The 12,271-nt window shown below is 42.1% G+C and overlaps 1 protein-coding gene across 7 annotated transcripts in view; it reads left to right on the top strand.

Annotated features, from left to right (window-relative positions):
• Positions 1-12,271, top strand: part of MED12L (mediator complex subunit 12L) — a 334,106-nt gene that overhangs the window by 40,230 nt on the left and 281,605 nt on the right. For 4 of the 7 annotated variants that reach the window (XM_053221299.1, XM_053221301.1, XM_053221302.1 and 1 more), the window contains exon 5: positions 4,997-5,156. In XM_053221299.1, coding sequence (XP_053077274.1) covers positions 4,997-5,156 — 160 coding nt within the window. Of the gene's footprint in view, positions 1-1,543; positions 1,577-4,996; positions 5,157-12,271 lie in introns of all 7 variants that reach the window. The other 3 variants (XM_053221297.1, XM_053221298.1, XM_053221300.1) reach the window with 1 other exon arrangement.

Genomic DNA, 12,271 nt, shown 5'->3' with positions numbered 1-12,271 from the left:
AAAGCCTCACTGGCAGGTGCTGCATATATGCTCTTTGCCCCTTTGTTGTGATGGCACCTGGTGCCTAGGACGTCTTGACCTAAATGTTCCACACAGGAAGCAATTTATGTGGACGTTAGGTAGACAAGTTTTTATTTTTTATTTTTTAAATTTTTTTTAATGTTTATTTATTTTTGAGACAGAGAGAGACAGAGCATGAATGGGGGAGGGACAGAGAGAGAGGGAGACACAGAATCGGAAGCAGGCTCCAGGCTCCGAGCCATCAGCCCAGAGCCTGACGCGGGGCTCGAACTCACGGACCGCGAGATCATGACCTGAGCTGAAGTCAGACGCTCAACTGACTGAGCCACCCAGGCGCCCCGGTAGACAAGTTTTTAAAATCGAGAACAGACCATAAGAGTTCATTAATTTCCAGTATTTTTTTTTTTCTATTTTCTTAGGCCAGGATGTCCAAAATCTGTTACACAGAAATTCTTGCTTTGATGTTATTTCCTTGTCTTGAAAAGTACCAATCCAAATTCTTTAAGCTGTCTCCTTCCTAATAGGTACAGTAGTGATTCTGTGCATGCTTGAAAACTTCTTTGAAAAAATTTTAGAGCAGAATGGACAGGTTTATTTATAGCTTCTACCTTTTTGGGGGACGGGATGTGGAAAGCGAGGGTTCTTTTAAAATCTTTGCCTTTGATCATTTTTCCTCAAGTGGGAAATAATACAGATTCAACAATCTCATCCTATCAAATCCTATCAAATGTCCAAATCCTATCAAATGTCTTTTGAAATTTAGAGGAGAGCTCTACCCTACCTCTTAGTCTTCATCTCTGGCTTCTGGCACACCTTCCAAGTAACCCAAGTGTCTTCCTCAACTTGCCTGAAACCCTTTAGTCTTAGGGGTGTCTATTTTCTGTCCTTGATAGTGAGTGTTCGTTACCTGGTGTGGCGCAGGCCTGGTTTAGAGAAGAGCTCCTTTTTGTATTTGCTTGCTTATTTTCTAAAGCAACTCTTTGAAAATAGTGCCTATCGCCACCATTGGCTTTCTTTTGCCCTCGTGCCTCCGTAGTATTGTGTTGCCTTTCACGTATTTTCGTGGTTCAGAGCAACTGAAATCCTTGAAAAGCATAGCAGTCCACATAATCGCCCCTTGCTACTCAGGTTATGCCTGTCTCATCACCGGCTGAACCGTGTAGCATTTCTTGTCCAGTAGTGAACATTTACCATGTGGGTACTCTATGACCTGTAAATTGGATCTGAAGGCCCCCTAAGTCAAAGGACAGCCTTTGTGATGGCTTTCTACCAATAGTTCATACCCTCCGTGTTGGGTCGTACCTTCAATTTCCATGTAGCCAGCCTGACATCTTTCTTTTTAGGTTTTCCTTTTTAAATACGTTTTTAGAATCCCATTTTTTGGACATTTCCTGAAAGCAAATAATGGTGAGGAATTGATGCCCTTGCTTGAGGGGTGTGTGTAGGTAGTGGTTTCTCATCTTTGAGGAGGGAGATGAATTACAGTGCATTGTATTAGCCAGTGTTCTTCTCTCTTTATTAGGAGCTGCCTCTGGCCAAGTCAGGTGTTCCTCAGGTAAGCCCTGACATTAATTCTTTGTGAAGATAAACTTGTTGTCTTTATAAAACCATTAACTATGCCTTCAAGTATTCATTTCTTGGGCATTTGAGGAGCCCCTCCCTATTCCTCCCTTCCTGAGCATTTCATCCTCTTAAAAAGGCAAAAGCTCTTTCAGAACTGGGTGAAAGATTTCATTCTTTACATGTTCTTCATAGTAGAAAGTTCAAATACTTCTTTAATTTCTGGTATTTATTTCTGAGATGATTTAATGCAGAAGACCTTAATTTTCCTGCTAAGATCTTGGGTCCTCTTCCAGCTGTGTACTCGAGTTCAAAATAGTTTCCTATATGGGATCAATCAAGTTTCTGAACCTAGTTTTCTGTTATGGTACAACTCCACAGATCTCCCATGTATTCAGCCACAGAGAGGTAAAAAAATGGCCTATAAAGGGACTTTTAACTCCACCATGGTCATAGTTAGATTTGGAAAAAGAGACCTATGGCCTCTAGGGATATCCTTCTGGCTCTTAAACAGTTCACTAGGTATGGCTTCTTCACTTCAGGTGACGTTGATTACTGTGGTCTATGTAATTTCCATTTGCCTCCACCTCTGCTTAGTGAACAGAGGGTGTTGACAGTGACCTTTATCTAAGGGGAAAGGCAATACACGGTGGTACAGCCTTTCCATGGATGAAAAACCATCACATGCTAGGTGTCTTAGTTTTCTCTTAGTACTTAGATGCAGCTCTAGCTTGATTTAGAAATGAAACAGCTGCCCAGTATTTGCCTAGGTTCAGCTACAAGTTGTAGTCAGATGGTTTCTTTGCTGAAAATGGAATCCATGCCTGTGAGGAAGTCAATCACTGTAAACATAATTTCCTTCCTGAGTTGGCCCAAACTATGAATTTGACAAAGCCATCAATGTGTCTTCTTCCTTAATTAAATAACCTTCACATACATTCTTCTGAATTTTAATTCCTTTTATTTGAGCTAACCATTTCTTACAGGGTTCTGCCAGTAGGGGCACTGAACTGGAGGTATGCCCTGGCTTGTTCATGTTGAAGACCTGTGACTTAGCTTTGTTTGCTATTTCATCTGAACATTTAACATGTTCAAATTTTTATTTTCCTTCTGTCAGTTATTCAAAGGAAATCCTTTAGGCATCTGTAAAAGACGCTATTAGTAATGTTTCTTTGGGGATGGTACATTCACTTTTTTGCATTTGCCTAATTTTTAGACCTTGATCTTGTAATTTTTTTGGTACATCTGACTGAGAGGCAACTTGGCCTTGGCAACTAAAATTTAACTTTCTCAGACTATATGTTCCAATGAAAGGCAGCAGCTCAAGTCTTGCATGGAGTGTATAAGCCTGTGCTTTTCTTGTCCTTGGCTTAAACAGTAGTCTGTAAACCCATAGTCTTGTGCTCCATGAACAACGTGTCTTATAAATGAAATTTTCAGGAAATTTTCATGTTAAAGTGTGTCACTGTGGTCTGCAGAGAAGGAAGCCTTCCAGCTTTGGCTTATAAGACTTTCATCTTCCTTTTAGGTATGTTTGTGCAGTGTAGCTGCCTCTGGCATGGGGGTTATGTTTAAAGTCAGCACCCAGGGCTGGAACTGTCCATGATCAAAAGTCTGTTAAATTGCCCATCACATACAGTATACGGGCAGCTGCATCTCAGTGTCCAACCGGGTGTTTCTTTGGTAAGAACCAGGTGTAACAGCTTGTTTTAAAGGGCTGTGTACAAAAAAATACTTCCCTTTTAATCCTAGGCTCACACTTTGTACCAAGTGTGTGAACACTCAAATTTGTAACATATGAGTGATAGAAAATATCCACTGTCTAAAGGAGGAATTGACTACGAGAAAAATGCCATGCTGTCAGAATCAGCTGGTTTGAAGTCTGGGTTTCCAATATACAATCAAGCGAGACTTTGGGGCATAGAAACCAGGGCTCTTGATATCTGTGGTTGTAGTGTCCAAGGCCCTCTTAGGAGAGGGTCAGGTCCATGGCTTGAAAATACTTTGGCTGGCATGGAGAAATCTTTGGAACTGGCAACAAAATGAAAACCATTCCAGTTTTGATACATGTCATTCTTCTACCTTACCCTTCTTTTCTTTTCTTTTTTTTAGAGACAGAGACAGAGTGTGAGTGGGGGAGGGGCACAGAAAGAGGGAGACAGAATCTAAAGCAGGCTCTAGGCTCCGAGCTGTTAACTCAAGAACCATGAGATCCTGACATGAGCCGAAGTCAGTTGCTTAACTGACTGAGCCACTCAGGCGCCCCTTTACCCTTTTTAAAAAAAAAAAAAAATTTATTTATTTTGAGAGAGAGTGCGCACATATTGAGTGAATGAGGGAGGGGCAGAGAGAGAGAATGCCAAGTAGGCTCTGCACTGTCAGCACAGAGCCCAACTCGAGGCTTGCACTGACAAACTGTGAGATTATGACCTGAGCTGATGTTAAGAGACACTTAAACTGACTGAGCCACCCAGATGCCCCTTTTTTTACTTTACCCTTCTAACCACCCTGTGAGGTAGTCAGGGTTAGATTGGTGTCACATTCATAAATGAAGAGCCCGGGAGTGATGAGTTTAACTATACTGGCTGGGGGGCCCGTAATGGAGTACCGTGTTCTCTGTTCACTGTTGTACTCTATATTCGTAAGTTGAATAGATTATATATAGATGACTGGGCTGTTCCTAGAACGTGTAGGAGGAATTCTAGAAGAGTGGGTTAACTTCTCAAACATGCAGGTGGTACATTGGGATAGTAATTTGCTAAGTAGTATACCTTCGTGGTCTGGAGGAAATAATAAACTGCCTCTAGTGCCTGCTTTCAGCCGGTGAATTAATTACCCAGCTATTTGTAGTTCAGTGTTCATTAGGGAGATTCACTGATCCATCATTTTAGCCTCTACTTTAAATTTTGGGCTAAAGGCACTTTAGAAGCTTTCTGGAAATTGTTATTGTGAAACGATACAACCAGGAAGCTTTATAAAAAAAAAAAATTGTTCTTTGATGAAATGTAGAATGGGGACAGGTTTTCATTTGATCCGTACCTTCCAATTTTGAGATAAACTCCTTGGAGGACTGTCAGGAAATTATTTTCCCTATTTGGTTGATATGATGAGTAGTTTCCTGCATCTGAGACTCTGAAAGTAAAGTTTTTTTTTTTTAAATAAATAAGAAAGCACAACTGATGAAACTGTTGTCAATGTGCTGAACAGATTTTTGATTCTTTTCTCTTAATGAAAATTGGCTTTTTTGTTTTGTTTTTTTTTGGTTTTTAAGCAGAATGTACTGTTTGAAAAGCCATCAAGAATATACTTTGTTAAAGGTAGCAGGCATTTAGTGTCTTTGTTTTGCTTTCCCTTTCTTTAGGTTGGTCTCATGAAGAAAATATGAGAGTTTTATAAATATATTATTTCTTTTTAGGTTCCAATCCTTAGTAAAAAAGAAGATGTTTTTGCATATTTAGCTAAATATTCAGTGCCAATGGTTCGAGCCACGTGGCTGATCAAGATGACGTGTGCCTATTATTCTGCTATTTCTGAAGCTAAAATTAAGAAACGTCAGGCTACTGATCCTAATTTGGGTAAGTGAGAGGTATGCTACGTTTTACATTTCATCTTTGATTCTACAAGTAATTGTCTCCATGCTCTGTCCGTGGCCCAGCGAGGTGAGTACCGAGAAGGAAGGTCCATGGGGAGGCTGAAAATCGCTCACAGCACATAGGTAGATCCTCGTTCACCCAGGCCCAGAAAGCATCCTGGTTCCGTCAGCAGATCATGTCGCTGTTACCTCCAAAATCTGTCCTGCATCTAGACACTTTTCTCCAGCATAGCTACTGGAACGCTGGTTTGTGCCACCGTCATCCCTTGGCTGGATACAGGGGCAACCTCCGAACTGGGCTCCCGCCTTTCCTTTCGCTCCTTACACTGCAGTCTCCGCCACACTAATCACCAAGCCTGAATCACATCATATCGCGTCCCTACTTATAATTTTGTGATAGTTTCTCACTACAATTAGGATCAAGATCCAGGTTCTCTCCTGTGGCCACCGAGGCCATCTATACCTTGCTCCCTCTTTCTACGATGTTCTGGCCACATGGTCTTCCTTCTGCCCCTCTGACCTGCCACGCCCCCTTCCTTTCTCAGGGTGAATGCATTTCCTCTTGCTTGTACTTGGGTTACTCTTCCCTCTGGTATTCCCACCTCTCCTCTTCTTGGAGCCTTGGGTTCTAGTGCCATTTCCTCAGGACGTTTTCTCTGGCTACCTAGCTAAATAGCGTTCCCCTTTCTCCCCTTCCATCCGATTATGTTCTCAGTTATTCTTGTTTTATTCACAGCATGTCTCACTATCTGAAATTATCTTTAAAAATTCTGTCTCTCTTGTAGCCCCCCCCCCTCACCCCCCCCCCCGCCCCGCCACATGCACTGGCCCGTGAATACGGTAGGTATTGTTGAAAGAACTAAAGGTAAACTGTTTGGTCAGTTTTCATTCTTGATGACTAGACAGTGACTCCTGAGGTGGTGCTAAACATGATTAATAAAAGATTTGATTTTGCATTAGAAATGTGCACGGAATGTGCTTGCTTCGGCAGCACATATACTAGAAATGTGCACGGAAAATTACATGTAAAGATGTCCACATAAAGATCAGGTTTACAAATAATTCCTTATGAAATGGAAACATGCGTGTTTTATAAAGGGAGACCCCAGCTACAAAGCTCTGAGGAGCAGGGTCAGGAAGTGCAAATGTCCTCAGATGCAGGCAGGATCCTAAATAAGTGTGTGAGGGTGTGAGGTGGTTGGGACTGGTCGGGGGCCCTGGTGAACTAGTCACTGGAGCCCACTCTAAAAGCATGAAAAGTTAAAACAAGACAGAAAACATGGCTAGATTCCATGGCTTCCACCTTTGAGTTCAGGTGTGCTAAAGCCAAGAAGCACAAGTCAGCTGTACTTAAAACAACACTGTATTGTGCATGTATTTAAGTATTCAAGGGAAAAAGAATGGGAGGAAACAATCCCCAGAGTTAACAGTGATTATCTCTGAGTGTTGTTTTGGTAGCAGTCTTAACTCCATACTTCTAATCGTTTTCATCTTTGACTTACTATTTTTTTGGGGGAAACAAAAGAAATGTCCCTTTTAGAAATTACCGAAGCTATACATTCTCATTACAATATTTGCCAATGGTGCCAAAGTAGAACCAATAAATGTTTAAGTTTCTTTTCTCCTTTCTTCGTATTTTCCTACTTTTTTTTTGAGAGAGAGAGAGCGAACGAGCATGTGTGCGTAATTGAGCAAGAGACAGAGAGAGAGAATTGGGGCTTACCGGGGTCTTGTGTTTTACCTGAAGCGGGGCTCAAGGTTACCCAATGTGGGATTCCAACTCGCTCACAAACTGTGAGATCATGACCTGAGCCGAAGTCAGATGCTTAATGATGTCTGTGTAGCCTGTTTCCTCCCTGTGCTGCGGGTTAGCTCAGATGGCACTTCCTAAGAGAGGCCTTCTCAGATCGCTCCAGCCAAAAGGTCATTTCTCTGTTACTCTGTCATCATCTCCTGCTTTATTTTTCTTCATAGCTGTTAATACTACCTCATGTTATATTTTAAATTAATTTATGTATTAAAATTTTTTTTAATGTTTATTTTTGAGAGAGAGACAGAGACAGAGACAATGTGCGAGTGGCGGAGGGGCAGAGAGAGGAGACACAGAATCCGAAGCAGGCTCCAGGCTCTGGGCTGTCAGCACAGAGCCTGATGCAGGGCATCAAACCCTGAACCAGGAGATCATGACCTGAGCCAAAGTTGGACACTTTAACCAACTGAGCCATCCAGGTGCCCCTAAATTAATTTATTGATTTCTTATGTCCACTCGTTCAGCTATAATGTTTCTCCATGAGAAACTTTGTCTCATTTGTTCAGTACTGAATCTCCTAGAAGAGTACCTGGCATACAGAAGGTGCTCAGTAAGTAAGATAAATAAATGAATTATCAGGCCTAAAGTGTGTGTGTGTGTGTGTGTGTGTGTATTTGTTCCAGCTCCTAATCCTTGAAACTTGTATCATCACCAGCTATAATGGAGAGACCGTTCCTCCTTTCCTTAGATTCTTTTCATGGCTTTTTGTAACTGGTTCTGTCAGTGGTTTCCTTGATCAGTTTAATCTGATTTTAACACTCCTAGAAAGGATAAAGGAATCATGCAGGAATGCATCTGCCCAATGAAATATAAAACAGTTTTAGGATAAATAAAAGTCTGATACACCATCATCATTTGCAGAGAATGTGTAGTTAGAGTTTTTAGGGATCTCAGATAGGAATGTATCGCCACAACCGTATGATTTCTGCTACCAAATGGAAGGAAGCCTAGTTCCCTTTTGTAGCTAAGAACATCAGAGACTTCTTGCATTCATTACTTTAACCATTAATTTCCTTATTAGTGTAAGCAGTTGTTTTTTTTGGAGGGGGGGCAATTATTTTCTACTCCCCCCCTCCCCCCGGATCTAAAATTTCTATTATTTCCACGACAGATGGTTGATTAGGTTCACTCGCTAGCTGTGTTTTCTCTTTTGTAAGCCACATAACACACGATTCTGGTTTTTGACTCTGTCTATTAAGTATTACAGTTGATGTGTTTTTATGGTCATTCATGTGTGTTTATACGTGTAAATGTCAAATCCATGAAGATCAAGTGCCTACTATACCATTTTTGGTGGTAGGATATATAAAAACTTTGACCTAAAAAAATGCTTAAAGCTACAAATGAGAATATTTTAAAAAATGCATGCATTTCAGGAGCTGACCCCTAAACTCTGAGGTCTAGTGTCTTGGAAGGAGCTTTGGTCTTTGCTCATCCCAGATCTGCCACCAAGTGACTGGTTGCTTACAGCAAAACCTTAGTCTGTCCAGACAACAGTCTTCTCAGCTTGGATCCAGTCTAATCCATGTTACCTCGAATTTCATGTCTTTTTCATTTTCTTTTAATCCAGAGCAGTTCTTCAGCGTTTCATTTTCTTGATAGTTTTAGAGAGGATAGACCAGCTATCTTGTGAAATGTCCCTTGATTTTCATTTGTCCAGTTCCTTGTGATTAGATTCGGATTATGTACTCTTGGTAGGAATACCATGGAAGCAATGCTGTGAGCCTCTCAGTACATCATACTACATTGTCCCAGTGCTGGCGGTGATCACTGACTTTGGTCTTTTGGGTAAGGTGGTGCCTCCCAGATTTCTTCACTACATGGTTGCTGTTTTAACCTTTGTGGTTAATAGGTTATTTATTTATTTATTAATGTTTATTTATTTTTGAGAGAGAGAGAGAGAGAGAGAGTGTATGTGAGCAGAGGAGGGGGAGGGACAGAGAGAGAGAAGGAGACGTAGAATCTGAAGCAGGCTCCAGGCTCTGAGCTGTCAGCACAGAGCCCGATGCAGGGCTTGAATCCATGAACCATCAGGTCATGACCTGAGCTGAAGGCAGGCACTTAACCAGCTGAGCCACCCAGGCGCCCCCCAATAGGTAATTTAACTGTGTAGATACCTAATTCATTTTTCTGTGTTCTTGTATGTGTTTTAAAATGCAAATGTTGGGGCGCCTGGGTGGCTCAGTCAGTTAAGCAGCCGACTTCAGCTCAGGTCACGATCTCGCGGTCCGTGAGTTCGAGCCCCGCGTCGGGCTCTGTGCTGACCGCTCAGAGCCTGGAGCCTGTTTCAGATTCTGTGTCTCCCTCTCTCTGACCCTCCCCCATTCATGCTCTGTCTCTCTCTGTCTCAAAAATAAACGTTAAAAAAAAAAATTAAAATGCGAATGTTCCGTACCATTTTTATTATCTGCAGAGAGATTTCAGTGGTTTCAATGATCTGATCTTAGTTTACTATCACCCCATTACACCTGATATGTCTCACTCTCTGCTTTGTCTTCAGCACTTTCTTCAGCTTCTTTAAGCACATTAGAGAGTGCATTTGGAAGCATTTGGCTGTGTGGACCTAGCCATAATGTAGCAAGTTTCACACTCCAAGCAAGCTCTACAGCCAAGCAACTACACACATATATATGTGTTGAACTGGATTAAATTGCATACACTTCAGAAGATTAACTTGCAGTAATAGGTTCTATGTTCTGGCTTTGACAGTGAAAAGAATCATTCAGCACATTTGGGGCAAGATTGACTATCAAGTGTCACCTTTTTCTGGCATTGGTTTTATGACTTTTGTTGTCTTGATGATTGTTCTTACAATCTGTAAAGTGTCTTCAGCAGAAATGGCCTTTATTCCTTTGTAATAGAAACATATGTTTTATTTTCAGTTCCCACATTCAGTGTTGGAACAGAGCTATAAAGCACTGCTGTTTGATTTTATTGAAGAGAGTTTTTCCTAAAGTTAAGTGGGCTAACAGCAACAAGGGAGCAGGCCCCATTGTGTAAATTGTTTAAATGTAGCAACACAGAGATTGTCACTATCATTATGCAAAGAGTTACCGATCTAAAGTGTGGATTAAATGGGTTGCTGTCCTAGAGAGCTTGCAGCAGGCAAAGACATACCCAGTATGGCGTGTACCTAAAAGTGAGCGGGGCCTTGGGTTTCTTGGTGAGGTTTCACATGCAATTTCTTTATTTCTTTTTTTTTTTTATATATTTAAAAATTTTTGTTTTACGTTTATTTCTTTTTGAGAGACAGCGTGAGCAGGGGAGGGGCAGAGAGAGAGAGACACACACACACACACACACACACACACACACAGAATCTGAAGCAAGCTCCAGGCTCTGCTCTGTCGGCACAGAGCCCGATGCGGGGCTCGAACTCATGGACCGTGAGATCATGACCTGAGCTGAAGTTGGATGTTTAACTGTCTGAGCCACCCACGTGCCCCTCACATGTAATTTCAAGGCAGGTAAAGAACTATTTGACTTGGGCAAATCTTAACATCAGGGCAGAGATTTTAAAATAGAGGTGAAATTAGGGAAGTTTAGAGGAGATTATAATTTTCAGTCCTTATGAGAGCTAAAAAATAAGATGTTACAGGTGGACAGGATATTTAGAAAATGTTATCACAATAGGTGAGTGTTACAGATTCATGGGAACAAACACCAGACATGATGCAAAGTTGGTTTCAGAAATTTTTTAGGGTTGAATGTTTTGTTTTTAAGATGAGAATGTTTAGTTGTCTTAAGTGTTTGACCTCACCGGAGGGAAGCATTTAAGATGGGCTAGCTAATATTTAAAAATAAGTAAAACGTATAGTTACATAATTAAGGAAAGTCTTTGAACAGATTAGGAAATACTACTTTATAGTAAGTAACGCGAACTTTGTACCTTTATTTGTAGGAATTTTCCCTCTGAGGAGTCCTGTTGTTGCTGAGCCAACTAATTGTAACCGTTGAATTTACTACCTTGTTTGCTCTCACTGTAGTAGTTAGCATCTCTTGAGCAATTATGGAATGTGCCTCGCTGCGGTAAGCAGGAGCACGGCACTTCTTGCGGTCTTAGATCGGGTCAGCTTGTGTCGTGTGCTGTGAAAATGATCTGTTACTTGAGGGAGCTTTTCAGCCTTGGGCATACCTCATCCCTTTGCTGTTGGAACCTGTTGCTGTGTTTCCTGTTGGCTCGTGTGAGAATAGCCTGTCCCTCACCACATCTACCAGGATTACTGTGGTGTGCTGTGATACCACATTCCCTCCTTGCTAGGTTCTGTTCTGTGGGTTTTCTGATGTATTCAGATGATCTGTGAGAGACCGAGTTTATTCCCATTTCTCAGATGAGGATACGGATGTGTAGACGGGTGCACAAAGCCCCTCAGTGTGCTGTGTCCACACTGGGTTCTGACGCTTGGGCTGGACACTGCTGGTCAGTGGGGTCAGGGAGAGTGTAGTTGCTGCTCTGGAGGGGTTCACACTTGGGGTAGGGCATATATCCAAACAATCCAAGTATCAGAAAAGGAAGGAAGTGCTCACAGTGAAATGAGTAAAATGTGCAGGGAGTCCCAAGGAATTTGGAAAGCTCAGGGAGATCCACAGGAGAAGTGAAGTTTGAAAGACGAGGTATTTCGACAGAATTGGGGGATGTTTTGCAGGGAAGGCCACTTCTGGCAGAAGGATGGCGTCTGCAGAGAAAGAGGGTCATCAAATAGTTGGACTTGAGCAACTGCTGGGATTTTTTTCATCTCATGTGTTAGTTGCCAGCGGGGTGGTGATAAAAGGCTGTGAGGAGCCTTGTGTGCTAAGGGTCTGTGAGTACTCTATGGGGGATGGTGGGCGGCCAGGGGAGGGCTTCTGGGTACTATTGTTGTTAGAACACTCTCCCTAAGTTTCTTGTCTGTAACGTGGGGATAGTTATAATTGGCAGTACCTTTTAGGGATGAAACGAGTCAGTGCTTCTAAAGAGTTGAGAACAGTTGCTGGCACATAGTAAATGGCCACGCAAGTGTCCACTATTGCTAGTTGCTACAGTTGCTAGCCAGCATTTATTCCATCATGACTAGCTGGTATTTATTGTCTTGTGCTGGGAAGTTCACAGACACTATAGGCAGTCATAACCAGCTTGCATTGTAGGTTCTGTTTTCCCATTTTGCGTAGGAGGGACCTGAGCATCAGAAGTTATGTCACTTGCTGGCACAGAGGGAGCTGGACTCAGTAGGGGTTTGCTCTTTCCTCCCTGCTGTGACATGGTGGTTGCTAGGGGGAAGTCCGCGGTGTGGGCCCCGTGAAGACAAGAT

Source organism: Acinonyx jubatus, chromosome C2 (genome assembly GCF_027475565.1).
Source record: "Acinonyx jubatus isolate Ajub_Pintada_27869175 chromosome C2, VMU_Ajub_asm_v1.0, whole genome shotgun sequence".
NCBI lineage: Eukaryota > Metazoa > Chordata > Mammalia > Carnivora > Felidae > Acinonyx > Acinonyx jubatus.
This window is presented reverse-complemented; position numbering and strand designations above follow the sequence as displayed.